Below are 17,328 nucleotides of genomic sequence, written 5' to 3' on the forward strand. Positions count from 1 at the left end.
TTTCCTGAAGCTGAAGTTCCTGAGCTGAAACTATTATTTTGAAATAAGTCACATTGATTGTACATATTGCGCTTTCGCAGAAGGGAAACAAACAGAAAAGCTGTACTAAATCACAGCCACTGATGCAAGTTTAAGAGTTTTTTTGGAGGTACACATCAAGCTCCGCCCAGAGGATTTGGAGGGTCGCGTTACTTACGGTAAAACTGATTTTCCAGATCTTACTGTTTTCAGCAGGAAACTAGAGATCAAATAGTTATTTGAAAGAAGGAAGCTGGAGGACAACATTAACAGTCACACTGCACTTACCCTTGATTTGACTTCTCTTTAAAACCTTCCCCCTCTCTTTTTTTGCTTAGTTTCAGATCAATGTTTTCAGGCCTGAAATAAGGCGATTAGCCCTCCTGCACTCGCTCCTCTTCAATCGCCTCCCCACTCATTGCTAACTCTTTTCAGCGTGCCTACACCACACCGGCTTCTTCACATTTTCTATAAACGTCTCCCATAGACAGAAACAGCTCGTTTAGCTGTCCGCAACTTTGTGGGTATGAAAGAGAGGCATGAAAAATAAAATAATTTATTTTATCAATAGCTTTACAATGTTAGATGGATGTATACAGTGGTGTTCACATTAAACAATTTTGACATATGACCTTGTAGATTATTATACTTTTGATTTACCCTTACGCAAAGAGAAGCAACATATTATGTTGTGGAATTAAAAAACACATATACACTGTACACTTTGACTGTTTTATCAGAGATGCTGCATATTATCTGTGTCGGAATTTTGTAGGGTGTTTTACAAAAAGTTACACAATTAGTAGATTTAAAGCCTAAATGCATACATTGGAACCTCAAAGACAGGAGTGTCCTAACTTTTTCCTACTGAGAGCCACATACTGAAAAATGAAAGGATGCATATCTGTATTATATTTGGACTTCCCAACCTAATTGCCCGCAATTTACAACATAATCCTGTTTTGTTTGTTCCAAAATAATAAAAAAGTAAAATGACTGTTTTTCTGTAGAATATTACAAGTTTAATCTCATAAAAATTATACTTTTTTCTTGTCGGAATAGGACTTTTTTCTGTAAAAATTTCAACTTTATTCTTGTAAAATTACAGCAACCCTCCCCCATTTTCACAGTTTTTTTTAAAATGTTGTAATTGTTTAAAGTCAGTTGTAAATTTTCTTCATGTAATTACTTGACTTTATTCCTAGAATATTTTGACTAAATTTTTGTAACATTCAAAATATTCTGAAACCTAATTTTCCAAAAATTGCAACTTTTATACTAAAATGATTTTCCTGATATTATTATTATTATTATTATTATTATTATTATTATTATTATTATTATTATTATTATTATTATTATTATTATTATTATTATTATTATATAATTCCCACTTGTTTTCATTATATCACTGCAAATTTTTCAATTGTTTGCAGTTGCAGTGTTTTTTTTTAAATAAATGGCCACCCGGGCCGCACCCCTGCTTTAAGATGAAAAGGTCTCAATTTTCTTTGCATTTCCTATATGAAATAGAAGAACTAATAATAGTAGAACTAAGTTCCATGGTCAAACTTTCACCATAATAAAACAATTATTAACTTCACAGGTAAGGTTTTATGTAACATTTTAAAAATTGATTGATTTGGATTAACTGTTTCACTGGTTAATCATATTGTGCACTACTTGGCTACAACCAGCAGAGCGAAGACGAACAAGATGTCAGCTATTTCGACTTACGGCATATTGAGCAGTACAAGATTGGCACAGAGGCAAGAGTTTAGAACATTGAAATACACATTCAGGCATTTCTATGAAACCAGTATCATAAGTTTAGTCAAATGCCCATCGTTTTTTGTGACGGTCATACAAATGTAAAAAAAAGTTAACCACCAATTACTTAATCAACTCAAATTTGATTAAAATCAGAATTGATTAACTTTTTTGATTGACTTTAGAGGTTCCACCTGACATTTTAGGAAAAAATGGCCCAATACAAAGTGTGGCAGTTTTCTGTGTTGTTTTTGTTTTGCTGGTATGTACATTCCTGTCAACTCTGCTTTTTTTGTGGGAAACTCCAGGTTTAACAGTTTCCCATATTTTACGTTTTATGAAAAAAAAATCCTCTCCAGTTCCACTCAGCAACAGTCAGGCAACACCGGTGTTACACTTCCTGTAGCCGGTTAAAGTCCGCCACTCCCTTATTTTCGAATGAAAACGTTGACAGGTATATACTGGTATATACTGGAACGGCTTGTCCACTGCTTTTATGGACTTTGTGCCAGGCAAATGCAATAGGGCTTAACATTTTGTACTATTTCCTACAAAATTCCCACCAGGTCCTCCACCATGTCAGCAGTGAGTGTGCAACACCATCTGATCCAAAGGTGACTTGTGCTTTTGCTCATCGCGTCAGCATCCGCGATGAAGATAACAGCAGAAAGACACAATTCATTTTAAATCTGAACTAAAGTTGCTGTATAGTTTCTGTACTTATCGACTGCAGCGACACCACTCAACCCATTCGCCGCAACTAGCAAGTTGCCACGATGCTTTAATGTGACTAGTCAGCTTGAAGTGGATTCATATCAATAGCTGGTAAACAATATGATCGTAAACACAATGCAGGAAGGCAGTAGAGGGGGTCACAGTGGCTGTCACTGCCTCTTTTTCAAAGTAAGAGTCTTGTTTCTCACCACTTTTTACAAATGTTCTTCCAGTCTCATCAGTCCAAGTGTTCTAATGGATTTAAAGAGGGAGTCCTTATAAAGCTCAGATGAAACAATTATACAGTGTTTTTTTTCTTTTGACTTCCTTTTGATGATCATGTTCCACCAAATGATTGTCGTTAAATAAACATCACATTGATCAACCACTCACACACACACACTTTGCAGAAAAGATGCCTGTGATGTGGAATATTGAGCTCTCAAAAGAAAAAAAAACAAAGAGTTGTTCTCAGGCTCTTATTTTGAAGTTAAGAGCCGTGCATCAAACAAAAGAGGAGAACCCCGCGGTGGGTGGTGGAGGATTGGCACAGCCAAGGCTGCTGGGGGGCCGGTAGAGAGTGCCATGCTGGATGGGAGGTTCCGAGGACAGCAAGGAAGGGGTGGGAGTCCGGCTTCCTTTAGGCCTGAACAGGGTACCTTGGCCCGGGGGCTGCACCTGGGGCTGCGGAGATGGGGCGCTCTGGGGGACGAGGGGTGGCAGAGGGGGCACGGGAGGCGGGTGTGGTCGAGACTCCTGTTCCACGAGGGGCTCGGGCTGGGAGTAACCATATGCCGGCGGCCGGGATACGCCCTTCTGCTGCCTCCGCCATGAGTTGTAGTATGTGGGGTCGCTGATGTAGTGGCTCACAAAGGAGTGGGTCTTCTGGCGGCTCTGATCCATCTCGTACTCGCTGTCGCTGCCCTGTGGAGATGCAGAAAATCATATAATAAGACGCGTTACATGTAAGTATGCTGGAAAATACACTGAAAACAAGTAATTTACCTTAAATTACGCAATGTCTTTGAATGTAGCTCCTCATTGTTCTTAATTATTTCAGTCTATTAATTCTATTAAAGAAAGTGTGAGACAAATGGATTTATAGACTGATGTGGTGGCCGCACGGTAGTGAGTGGTTAGCATGTAGGCCACACAGTCAGGAGGTTGGGAAGACCTGGGTTCGATTCTCCTCCAAAGAGGCGAGAAGAGAGCAAAATAGCAATGTTTTTTGGATAAAAGGGTAAAAATAAATAGAGATCATGACACGTAATACCTTTGTGGACAATGTATAATTTCAGAATGTACATTTCCGGAGAGCCAAATTACTGGAATTATATTACATGAATATAGCATAGCACAGCTGCATGTCACAGTAGAACAGAAACTAAATGAGGATTAATAATCTCGCGTAGTAAGGTGGGGGATGCTGATGCTTAATTGTGCTCCAAGGTACCGCCGTGCTCTTTGTGAAACACAAACAGTTAAAAGAGAAAAATGATGCTATATGTTACACATTTGTGTGCCTGACAAGTGGCTGGGCTTATATTGTTCTGCTGCAGCTTAACAGATGTTGATGCAGCATTTATTTGCACAAGTGGCAGGTAAACAGTGGGAGGCTTTTGCAAAGGAAGAACAACAAGCATTTGTCTCTCTGTCCCACAAGAGCAGCTCAGTCAAACTGAGTTGAACAATGTTTCCAGATTGTTGCGGTAGAAGACAAATTGGCCGGGGAGATGCGGCGTGTTGTGAGAAGACAGGTGTGCTCCGATCGCATTTGTAAGCATCTTCGTAGCTCGCCCCACCCATCCTGATACAAACCGTGGGAGCTGGTGGAACATTTGAAACTGAATAATCATATCTCTATTATGACTCATATCCAGGAACGTAAGCCATAACCAGTCCACACAACATACTTCTCTTAAGTTGGCTGGTATTCGATTTCTGTAAAATTTTTATCAAGATCCAATCCGATCGTTTTTTTTTTAACCAGGTTTTGTGTACAAAAAAATATATAAGGTTACAACAATATCATCAGAAATTTCAAAAAACTGTAACGTTACAGTCTATATGTGCCCTGTGATTGGCTGGCGACCAGTCCAGGGTGTACCCTGCCTCTTGCCCAAAGACAGCTGGGATAGGCTCCAGCACCCCCCGCAACCCTCGTGACGATAAGCAGCAGAAAATGAATGAATGTAAAGTTACAAGAAAGAAGTCATACATTTGCAAACTAGAGCTTGGAACGTGGGGAGTGCAAACCTCGCCATTGTTCTCCCCCATATTATGATTCACACCAAAATTATAATCGTTCATCGTTTGGATCAGTCTTTTGTAGAACCTTTTGGAAACTTGTCCTATATTTGTTTTTAAAGTGCTCTGACAATGTACATGCACAAATACCGAAAATGGTCCGATCTCGTAATGTCAAAGAATCCTTAAAAACAATCCTGGATCCAGACGGTGATCTGGATCACCCCAAAAATTGAATCAGTTCCTCCACATCCCATTTACGACAATTGTTGCAAATTTCATCCAGATACATTCATAGCTTTTCAAGTTATCTTAAACACAAACAAACAACAAACGCCAGCAAAAACATGACCTCCAATCTCTGCATGCGCTTTGTGCAGGCGGAGGTAAAAGTACGAGAAAATATAAGAATAAAGACAATAATAAAGTCAGAGTAGTTAAATAGCTGCTATCTAATAGCATCCTTCCTACAGCATTTTATCAGCCCAGTTGCAAGTAGGTGGATCACTGCTTACCTGAGAGTCGGAGATCTCTGAGGGCTTCTCAGTCAGGCTGCTGCTCTCTGCTGGAATCAGGTCGTTATATTTGGTGCTCACATCCTCATCAGAATAGTGAAGACTTCCAGGACTGGGCCTTGGTGGCGACCTGTACCCAAGTACAGTGTGTACACGATCGAGTGTGAGAGATATGACAAGCAACAAAAAGTGTAAAATAAAATAACACTGAATATGGATGGATAAGATAAAAGTTACAGCTATAATTCTCTCCAGTCATGTGCTCCAGTAAACACGAGGAAACTTTGTCAATGTTGTGACACCGCTCAGTTGATAATTGAAAGGCTCACATATCTTCAGTAGGGATAACAACATACAGTCAGAAAAAATGCGGCACAGTACATTAAGCTTTACATCACTTTTTATGTCATTTGTTAGGAGAACCCATCATCAAAGCATAACTTATGGTCTCACTTCGACAGATAATAGTATGTTTTGCACCTACAGTAAAACCAGCAGATGTTTGAAAAAGTGGATCAGTTGGTAACAACTTTTGCCAATGGAGATACCGTACATGAGAATAAAATTTTACCATCACATTTTGCATTTGTGCACTCGCATTGCTCTGCACTTATTTAGGCTTTGATTGTGTTTGCCATCAATTCATTCAACAACAACAATCTGGACATATTTTGAGTCATTCCAATCCATTCTATTGGGGACTGGAATTGTCATTAGTCATTGGCGAGAGGAGTGGCTGTATAAAAGTTGCATGTTGTGCACATTCTCATGCATGAGCTGCTCAGGGTCAGTAAACTGGGTGGGTGCTCACACTACTCAAAAAGTAAACTTTTGCACTAAATTCTGATCTGATTCTGAGGGACTTCTGATCAAAAAGAACCCGTTCGTATAAAAATGGGTCAGCAAAGTTCTGTAGATGCTCATGAATGTAATTGCTTGCAAGAAATGTGGCCTTGAACACAACAATGCTATTAGTGTCAAGTCCTTTTAAGAGCTCAGGTCAAGTAAAAAAAAAACCCACTCCTTTCCATTTGGCTCCAGTCATTAAGTCTGTAATGTGAAGATGAGAGAGAATTTGCCCATTTCTTTTTCTTCTTTATTCACTGAAGTGATGATGCGTTCAAGGTCAGTTAACATTGAATCAAATGTCCGCAGAGCCCCACAATAAGGCAGTCGGTATTAGAAAAGGAGGAGGGCTTGAAAGACTTTGATGAAAGTCAATGTAAAACATTGCATGAGTGTGTGGGGGGTGCAGAGCAGACGAGCATAAACGGCGACAATGTCAAGTGTAATATTAATTAACAAAGCAGAAAAGTGATAAAAAAGATAAATCACTGAGAATGGCGGGGATCTTAGTAGACACAACAAAGGGACATCTCCTTTGGGTTAAAGGGGATTACTTGAGTGGGCGGACTGAAAGAAGAAAACATCCACTAAGAATTCTGACAAATCAGACATTAAACAGGAAGACACCATATGGGGGAGATCACACTACAAAATACTTGGCAGTGAGCTTTGAATTATTTAAGAGCACTAGATTTTTCCTCTGTGTAGTAACTCATGCCTCGGTCCCTCGCCCTTTCATATATGCCCCCTCAAGGGGAGCCCCCGCCTTTAACTCTGGCTTATGGGTCCACTCATTAGCAAAGAGTACAGCGGCAGACTGGAGCTCTTCAAAGAGCTTCTCCGTAGGCTCCTCGGCCTCCTTGGTCAAGGGGAAAAGTGAAAACAAACTCCTTTTAAGATCTTGCGGCTGGTCCACACGGCACTGCTTTAATATAAAACTATAAACTTTTGTTGCGTTTTGGAGGGGGTGTTTGCATTTGGATGTAGGGAAAATTAACAGTTAACTTCACTGATTAATTGGCTTTTAATGTATAGATGAATCACTGTATAAATGGTCTGAACTCTTGTATCCATGCAGCCCTATATTCAGTGGCTGTAGCTCGGTGTGGGCAAACTCTTTGACTTGCGTGCCACATTGGGTTAAAAAATGTGGCCTTGGGGTCGCCTATATATAGGTGGTTATCAAACAAAATGACATACTCGCTCACGGTGCAACGAAATGAAAACACAGCCACAGCAGAGCGCTAAACACAACTTAAAACTGTTATTTCCTAATACCCGCAAGGCATGCTGGGTAGTCCAGCTGCAATAACAACATAAACTATGAATAACAAAACATTGGCGGGGCTGATGTGGCTCGTAGGCCAAAGCTTGCCCACCAATGTTCCAATGGAAGAGCGTTTTCAAGCTCTGGCTTCTTCTTGGCAGTATACTGGTTTATGGTGAGTGACTATATCACGAGGCAGTTACTGTACATGTACCATTACACCCCTATGTTATACCACACAATTTTATCTGAAAGTGCATAAAAACATGTTTCTTTGTTTACACGACAATGGTATTTGATGTGGTAAATTCATGTTCTGTGTTGTTTATTATTAGTTTATGAACAGTATGTGGCAATGTTGTGGCCATACATCATATAAGTAGGTTTGGGTCTTGACAAGAGATTTTCTTTGGCTGTCACGCTGCATGGGCTTTGAAACATCCCTTATCGAATGTTTACCCAAACATGACCAAACCTGACAAAGTCCAGCTGACGGCTTAAAGGATGTGCTCACATATCAACGCCGGCTTAATCCTCACAGAACTGTGCTGCAGAGAGGAATTCTGGTGTGAAGCACAAAACTTTGACCCCAAAAGAACTCTTTGTCCAGCACTGTGATGGACACATAAAGAATACACAGCAAAGCTTATGAATGCTAATTAGCTGCTATTGTACCGCCTCCTTATAGGAATGATTGCTACATTCATACTGCTGAATATCAACAATGGGAGCGGAAAAAGGGGGGTCTGAATCAGCAGCTGGGCTCATTGAGCCTCTCTCTGTTCTCTCAACATAGATAATATACTGTGGAAGATGAGAGGAAGACATAACAGCATGTAGGAATGATACTGTATCTCCCCATTAAAAGAAAACAACAAAGTTTGGAGATGCTGCAGCAGGGGAGTTTTCTGACTACGGAAATGAATTCAGCTGGATCGACTGACCGTGTGTAGATGCCATTCTTGCGGCAAAAGGAATTTTTCACGGAGAGACGTCTGTGGTTGAGCTCAAGCGACGGGAAGCGGCCCTCGTCCAGGTGAACCATCTCACCGTGGGTTAGTGGCAGCGCTGTGCAGTTGGAGGGGTTTCCTGGGGAAGAGTGGGAAGGACACACTGGTATAAAGATCCATGTTTGGCTGCAGGACCCAGCACCACCCCTCAAAGACAAGGGGTGACCCAATTTGTGGACATTTTTACTTTAAGACTTTAAGACTTTAAGGCCCCAATCGGCGTAGCAATTGAATTGCTTTGTCAAGAACAGGCGGTGCATTCATAGACATCCAATTGCATTGTTTAATGCCCAGGCAAAGGCCCGCAAACCACTAAAAATGACTATATGTCTCACTTTAGTGTCGCGACCCACCAGTTGAGATTAGGCTAGAAGTTTCCCAGATGTTTCAGAGTTAAATAAAATCGGGGGAATAATCATCTGTTACTTTATGTAACATCACATTGGTTTCTGATGTAAAAACGGCACAATAGTCCCAGGGCTTTCTTTTAATTAATATGTATGTATGTATATTTATGTACTGAACACAAAATGAAGGACGTGGCAAAACCCCAAAAGCAACACAAAGTCCTGTATACCAATGAACATTGGTAAAAATTGTCTTTTTTTTGGTACGTTTTGTGAAAAAAAAAAAAGGTCATGAAAATGTATCCATGTTGGTGAGGGTAAAAGCGTGACCTTGCACTTGCCTGTGAGCAATTGGAATAAATTATTGTTGAAGATTACACTCTGCAATTAGGTTAAGGAGTGAAGTTTTTTACTCGCATTACATTCCAAGACAGAGCAGAAGCATCATCACATTATGAAATTGTCTTTTAAAACATTACTGGAAGGGGAAGCTTTATATGAACTCCCATTAATAGTGGAGGTCTTATAGACCTAAAATCTACTGATTCCTCTTGTGTTAGGGTCGGCACCGACCCGTTTTACTTTTTATAGCATAAAAAGAATCACATTACATTTGTTTATTGCATTACGGCTTTTTGACTTTGTCAGGAAACTCTATTTCAACAAAATAAAACCAAAAACATTTTTTTAATGGTCTCGTTGAAATTATTACCACTGTATTAGGGGCGGTTTCGACACGGTTATAATAATATGATTATAAAGCAATATTTTGAGCCAAAACTGAAATCATAAGCGCACAATTAGCCAACACAATGACAACGAGCTCCTCTTCTCATCATGTAAGCTTCAGTGGATTCTCATTTTGACCGCTTTTCCAGTATACCAGCAGAAAAACAATGTCCAGACATGTGAGGTAAATTCACTCATTTGAGTGGCCATTTGACTGGCTGATTTCACATTTACAATTTGGATCATGGAAAGAATGACAAGAAGTACAGTGAACCAAGATATGGACCAAAATTTTGGTGACAATGACGGCGAGGACAGACCAGCATAGCCATTCAGATGAGCAGGACAACATGGAGTATGATCCAGAAGACACAGATGATGCGAGTCAGATGGTGAGGTCGCTGGTGGTGAAGCTGCTCCTGCTAAAAGATTCAAGTCCAGAAATGGCAAGATCTTTTGAAGCTCAGTACCTCATGATGTACATGGAAGGGCAGCTGCTGCAAATGTCATCAAAATGACCCCTGGGATAAAAAGGTTTGCTCTGACCAGTCAGTGACATCAACACATGTTTTAGGCTGTTTATGCCACTGTCACTGAAAAGAATAATCATTACTATGGCAAATACTGAAGGGAAAAAAGTCTGCAGGGACATGTGGAAAGATATTGATGAGGAATTCCTGGATGCTTTCATTAGTGTTCTTCTTGCTGGACTGTAGAGGTTCTGCAATGAGGCCACTGACCACATGGCCAAGCAGAAATATTTTCGACATTTCAAATGATATCAAGAATCCTCAGATTTGGCAACAGAGAGACCAGAGGAATATCTGACAAGCTGGGTCCCATTAGGGATGTTTGGTAGAAATGGGTGCATTTCTGGGTGCTCCTTCTGCTGATGTTCAAACCAGGCTAACAATGACAGTGGATGAACATCTTGCCCCTTTCCAAGGAAAATGCCCCTTTGGGCAATACATACACAGTAAGCCAGGAGAATATAGAACAAACATTTGGGCAGCCTGTGGTGCAAAGACCAGCTATGCCTGGAACCTACAGATTGACACAGGCAAAGTTGCGAGTGGTATCCCTGAGAAAACCAGGGAAAATGTGTGGTCCTCCATATGACCATTGGACAATAACTTCTCAAGAAGCTTTAGCTTTGTGTTTGTTTTGGAACTAGTCATTTATTTATATTTGTTTGATTGGTTGTTGTTTATTTTCTCATGCAAATCTATATTTTGTGTCATCGCCTGTTCTGCTTTTTGATTTCAGTGTATACTAAAGTTCTGTTGCTGAAAACAATAACTTTTTCTACCTTTTCTTGACATTAATATATACGGGTTAAAATTGACCCGAACACCATAGACGTTTCTTGAGAAAATGAGAAAATACATAAAACTAATTGATTTAAGAGATATGTTCTATAGCCCTCAGTAATAGCCAGATAACAAAAGAACCTTTCATTTATTAATATGATTCTTTTGAGGTTCATTTTACCATTTTTGGAAATTGAAATCGAGGGGCATAGTGACAAAAAAAGGCCGACTTGCCCACACCAAAAGTATTCAAACCAATATTTTCATGGATGAGGAAGCCTAAGAAGGTAACAAAGAGATGAGAAGCAAATTTGATGGTAACTTATTGTTTTTAGTGTATTTTATAGCTGATTTATTACATAGGTCAAAACTGACCCGTTAACATAAGAGATGATACCAGAAAGCTAACACAAGAGGAAGGTTAATAGTCAATATGTTGCTGCTTTAGTGTACTTGAGTCAGTCAGCCAGAACTCTGGTAAAACAAACAATGGGTCACAATGGGTTCACCGTAGCTGGAGAGAGGTCGACAGGGGGCTAAAGTCCTGTTTCAACACAAGTCTGGTTAGTGCTGGTTTGTTTACTGACCCCGGTAACCCAGGCACCAAGTTAAATGCTGACTCTGCTCAAAAGTTAGCTGAAGATTATGACTTTTTCACTCTTTCTCACCAAGCTGTGTCCATCATTGTGAGCACTGAGACATTTATCACAGCAACCTGATTCTGCCCCTCAACCGCCTCCTGGTGGCTCCCCCCGGTATTGGCGATACAAAACAAAGAAAATGTGTGAAATTTTGCTGGAAGCGTTTGACAAAAAGTAAACAGTATGACTGAACATGGTGCTAAATGTGGCAACTGTAGATGTCAGCCATGACCAAGATGAGGCTGGGTTCCCTATTGTCAGTTGTGTGGCAGCGGTTTGGGTTTCTCCACAGTAATGTCAAAACATCAAGCCAATGTGCAAAGTATGTTGACAATTGATGCCCTAAGAAAACGGCAACACAAAAAGTTTGTATAATTATTTGAGGAGGTGATGATCACCCAAGTGATGATACGGAAAGCGTGGAAAGGAGAGAGGAATCTCCACAGCCTGCCACTGCTGCCAGTACAGTGCAGCTGCTGTTAGCAGTGCAGCCACCCGACCAATGCAGCAATCAATAGTTGCAAAATGTTGAACTAATCTCTTGTCGGCCGCATGGTGGTGGTTAGCATGTTGGCCGAGCAGTCAGGAGATCGGGAAGACCTGGGTTAGAATCTTTGCTATGCTATCTCTGTGTGGAGTTTGCATGTTCTCCCGTGCATGCGTGGGATAGCCTCCAGTGAGGATAAGTGGCATAGAAAGTTATTGGATGGATCAGCGGCATAGAAAATAGATGGATGGATGGATGGATGGATGGATGGGTATTATATGTAATGTATTGCAGGTGGGGATACATTGTAGCTGTCTATTTGATATATTTGATCACGATTAATGCTATTTTGTCCATAGTTAACTCAGAATTGATCAAATTTAATCTCAGATAAAAATACAGTAATATCTATAATAAGTAGGGGACATCTCTACAACAACAACGATAACAACATAAAATTATACAGGGATATCAATTTCGGAAATATGGGCCATTATTTGAAAAAGTAATGATATATAGAGGGCGGCTACCCGGGGACCGAGTGGTTAGCATGCAGGCCACACATCTAGGAGACCCGAGTTCAATTCCACCCTCGGCCATCTCTGTGTGGAGTTTGCATGTTCTCGCTGTGCATGCGTGGGTTTTCTCCGGGTACTCCGGCTTCTTTCCACATTCCAAAAACATGCTAGGTTAATTGGCGACTCCAAATTGTCCATAGGTATGAATGTGAGTGTGAATGGTTGTTTGTCTATATGTGCCCTGTGATTGGCTGGCGACTAGTCCAGGGTGTACCCCGCCTCTCGCTCTAAGACAGCTGCAGCACCCCCCCGCGACCCTCGTGAGGATAAGCGGTAGAAAATGAATGATATATAGAGAGCAAGCATAATTTTGTATTACTATTTTTCTTTATTATTAGCATAATAGCTCTTAAACTCGCCCACAGTGGTTCAGCAAATACAAAATTTGAGCGAGTGAGGCCTCTCACACTGACACAAACATGTTTTTTTTAATTACAGTGTCAGTTCAGGGTAAGATTTGTTTATTTATGATACCGGTTTAAATTCTAAATGTTTGTGAGTATAAAAGCCTATTTAGGAACATTTAGAAATTATTATTATTACCTTTCCTTAATGAAATGTACAAGTGAAAATACCTTAAATGCATTTTATCTTGGAGCAGGACAATAGTCAATAGACAATAATTTCACTTCTCTTTAAAAACAAAGTCAAATAAAAATGCAGATATTAATAATTATATTACAGTAAATATTATTTGATTACAATACTGTAACTATTAGTTAGAAATACCCCAGGTTTTGAATGTTTAATGTGAGCGGCAAATTGTCCTACTTTTTTTGACAGTCATTGAACGCACCGTATCCCTTTCTCCTATGCACAGACAGATGTATTTTAGATGTATGGATGTATTTGGATGTATTTTCCCCCTTTTTCTTCCACCTCATATTTACTCCTAATTGCTGATACTATGTGGGAATGCATAAAGCTAAGATTTGATGACTTTGAGTGCTCATGTGCATAATTGTGGTACCTCTCTGAAAAACAAAGTCCGCCAAGGCTCTTTATTCATTTAGTGCTTTTCAATTGATGTTGTCATCATCAATCTGAAGCAATCTAAATTTCAATGATTTTTTTTGTGATTTGCCATTAAAATTAATTATCAGTTAAAATTCAGGAAATAATTTGGGCAGAGCTTATAAGTAAATAAGTACAAGTTTTTGTCTTACAGCCTTCTTACAAATTGTACAACTTGCCGTGGTCTCGTTTTCGGCCTTAACATAACAAAACAGTGGCCCTCTTTCCTTCTGCTATTCTCCTGCTCTCTCCGAGGTATGTCTGTGCTTACCTGCCTGCCTGAGTCACATGACGGTAAACCAAACTCAGGGGGATTTCTCTGTGCTGTAACACACAGCCAGTTTGCATCTTGAATTAAACCGCTGTAGTCGGACAGGAGACCAACTGAAGCCCAAGTATTGATCTTTTTACTTTGGTATCTCTAAATATTGATCCCAATGTTATCAATAATCGGATCGATCCGCCCACCACTAATACATAGGATATAAGATCAATCAGATCACTATAATATACTGTAATGTCTTACTGAAGTGTTAGAAATTTTTCCCTAGATAGTTCGATACTGCTCCAGTCTCTGGCGGCGACAAAAAGAACGTTGGTCTTGCTACTAGAGCCATCTGCCAGGGCTTTGAAGCTAACTTTACCAGTCAAAGTACTCTTTTCTTTCTCCATTTCTACTCAATATTTGTTCCAGCTTGTGGCTACAGAGTGAGCATGCTTTTCGAACTACGGTGTGGGCCGAGGGTCAAACAGGAGGCAAAAATGTACCGCTGTAAAAGCAAAGCTCCCTGAAAGCTTCATTAATGCATTAACGTTGGCAGACCTAACGTCATAAGTAACCCTTATGACCAATTATTCTTGGATGAAATCATCTAAAATTACTTTTTTCCTACCTGAATCAGTTTTCTTGGTGTATTTTTTACTCTGCCCTCGGATGATGAGGACAAAGACCAGCAGCAGAATGAAGATGAGGCCCACCAACGCAATCACGACCAGAAACCACCATTCCTCGTAGAAGGGTGACACTTTCTGGGCTGAACACAAACAATATGAAGCACCAATTAAAGCAAACATGTAATGGACAATTAACTCACATCGAGATGCTCATTCGACTTTTTGTTTGTCTTCTCAACCTGATATGGAGGGTGATGGGAGGCTGGGGGAGCCGTAGCCGTAGTCGTTGACAGCTATCACTCGAAAATCATAGGTGACGCCTTCTCGCAGCATATCCAGGTTGAGGGTATAAGATGTGACTTCTTTGGGGATGTCTTTGATGAAGATGTCCCATAGTCCCTCATCTTAAAAACACAAGGACTCACATTGAAATGTGTAAAGTTACTTCTTTAATTGATTTTGATACTCACCAGATGGTCTTGCTTCAATGACGTATCTCGTGATGGGTGCACGGCCTTGATCACCGCTGGTCCAGTGCAGTGTGAGTGCAGAGCCATAGCGAGAAATAAAGGGCTCCCCAGGAGGGCCTGGGGCTCCTTGGGAGACGTCAGAAGGTAAAGTAGTGAGGAGGTGATCTGTTAACAAGTGTTGTACTGTAAGACAGATAAGACACATTTTCAAACCTTCTCCTGGCCCCGTGGTGATGTTGGCTTCCACCTCAGGTCCATACGTGAGCGTTTTGGCTCGGATGCGGAAGTTGTAGGTGACACCGTCAGAGAGGTCCTTAATCTTCATCCACAGGGGGGCACTGCCCTTAACGTCCACTGTCACTATTTTACTGACACCTGGAGTGCGAGGAGAGGAGTCTGTACAGAAAAGACTCTCGATAGCTGCATTCTGCAAGATGTAGGATTAAACACACTTCTCATGTATGGTTCGGTTTAAACCTTGCTAGTATGGTTCATTTAGTGTGAACTAAGTCTGAACTCAGTGTACACTAAACAAGGGGACAGATATCTGACTTGTTGTGTGCGTCTTCAAGAAGTGGGGCAAACCTGCATAGAAACATTGACGACACTTGTGTCTTCCAGTACAAGACGTGTGCCTCAATAGGCACACATTTTGACCACTGAACACGCCCGCATGCCTTGCTGACCTGCAGCCACGCAACCCGCAAGCTCCAGCCAGGAGCCCAGTCCCCAAAATCCAGCCCGAGATAACTGCGCATACATGCCTCACCCTGCCACGAAAAGTGTTTAGGGACAAGCAAAAGAAAAAGAGAGTGACAGAACACAGAACACACTGTCTGCCTGAGCACACAACAGGAATTATTGCAAGTTAATCTGACTCAAAATCTGCCTTTGCTAAAACATAATTAAGGCACAACTATAACTCCATCAAATTGACCAGTCTCTCTCTCTCCTCAACCATCTTTGCTCGCCCACGAGACTGAGTGAACAAACCGAGTTGTAGTTTGCTCAGAGCCAAGAGCCAATGCCCTAAAGCCAACTCTGACCAAGACTCACAAAAGTGGGGCTAGCCAAAGAATGGCTCGGGGGCCATCCGTAGCTCATGGATCATGTCATTGCATCAAAGCAGAAACAAAATAAAATTTAAGAAGCAGCAAAAATGGTAAAAATAGAGCAAAAGGCACAATGAGAAAAGGATGAAATAAAGATGCCAACAACCAATAATAACACAAAGTTTTGTATTTAAAGACAAAGCTTTGGACATAATTGTCATAGAGACCATAGCAGCGTCAGCTCAGCATTCAACCTTGGCCCCCGATTACTTAACAATCTGGTGCAGGCACACAACCATTTAAGCAGCTATTAGTCATGTTCCTTTCACAGGGAGCAAGCCGCACATTATATATATTACAGTGTACTTTTACGAGGGCACATCTTACTCTGCACCGTCATATTTTCTCAGCTGTGTCATAAACGCTGCATGTGCTATCTGTCTGTAAAAGATGAGAGTTTAAAAGAACACGGTGACCCCCCAAGCTAGAGAGGTGGTAAATCACAGTGTGCTGGGAAGGCTGAGTTAATGAGACCCTGCGGGCAGGAGGTTCTCACCGTCGACTGGTGTGCACGGCTCGTAAACCAGGCGGTAGCCCTCCACGATGCCATTGGCCTGCTTGGGCTCTCCCCAGGACACGTTGACGGAGGTGGTGGTCAGCTCACTGAAGTGGATGAAGCTGGGGGCACTGGGAGCTGTGAGGAGTAAAAATGTTATAACATAGTAATGATGTGGAAATGTTGACATTCTTGCATTTGGACATTTGGATTATATAATAGAACCTCACACACACACTTAACACTGGAAATAATAGGAAACGTTCCACTTTAACTACTGACTAACTTTTACAACTGGTGACAATTGGTGTGTTCGTACATGCACAAAAAACATATTGCATAAATGGGGTGTAAAACTGGCTTTTAAACATGCATGTAAACACCTTAATCACACATTAATCCACAGCGAGATGTAATCCGGAATTAATTGTGGCCAAGTGGGTCACGATGGTATAGAAATGGCTACACCATTACTTGTGTGTGTATCTGTGGGCGCACTATAGGAATGTGCCTGTCCACGATCCATGAGTGAGTGACAGCCTAACGCCACTCCCTTCTCAGGCCAATCGTCAAATCTCACTCAGTTTAACTCGTAATTGTGACATTATGGACATTTTTTGTACAATCTGTTCTCTGACATCAACCATGGTAACATATTCTAGTCTGTGGCCGTGGTCTCATATTTTTGGGGTGAAAGAAAAATGTAATTTATAGCCTTTAAGGCAATTTACTCTGTATAAAAGGCAAAGTGCCTCAATTCCTGAGCATCTGTTATGGCTCTGATGCAGCAATTGTAGTATCTCTGTGTAAAAGAGGTTGCATTAGAGGTTTTTTTTTTTTAACTAAAGAGGCCCTAAAGAACA

General features: G+C 40.9%; 1 protein-coding gene across 2 annotated transcripts in view; it reads right to left on the reverse strand.

Moving 5' to 3' along the window:
• Positions 1-560: 560 nt before the first annotated feature.
• LOC131103694 (protein sidekick-2-like) overlaps positions 561-17,328 on the reverse strand; it is a 151,033-nt gene continuing 134,265 nt past the window's right edge. The window contains exons 38-45 of one of the 2 annotated variants that reach the window (XM_058050159.1): positions 16,466-16,603; positions 15,071-15,253; positions 14,858-14,983; positions 14,627-14,791; positions 14,387-14,527; positions 8,322-8,466; positions 5,265-5,394; positions 561-3,426 (exon numbers count right to left, since the gene is read on the reverse strand). In XM_058050159.1, coding sequence (XP_057906142.1) covers positions 3,007-3,426; positions 5,265-5,394; positions 8,322-8,466; positions 14,387-14,527; positions 14,627-14,791; positions 14,858-14,983; positions 15,071-15,253; positions 16,466-16,603 — 1,448 coding nt within the window. In that variant the 3' untranslated portion in view covers positions 561-3,006. The remainder of the gene's footprint in view (positions 3,427-5,264; positions 5,395-8,321; positions 8,467-14,386; positions 14,528-14,626; positions 14,792-14,857; positions 14,984-15,070; positions 15,254-16,465; positions 16,604-17,328) is intronic. The other variant, XM_058050160.1, reaches the window with a different exon arrangement.

This window comes from Doryrhamphus excisus, chromosome 15 (genome assembly GCF_030265055.1).
Source record: "Doryrhamphus excisus isolate RoL2022-K1 chromosome 15, RoL_Dexc_1.0, whole genome shotgun sequence".
Taxonomy (NCBI): Eukaryota; Metazoa; Chordata; class Actinopteri; order Syngnathiformes; family Syngnathidae; genus Doryrhamphus; species Doryrhamphus excisus.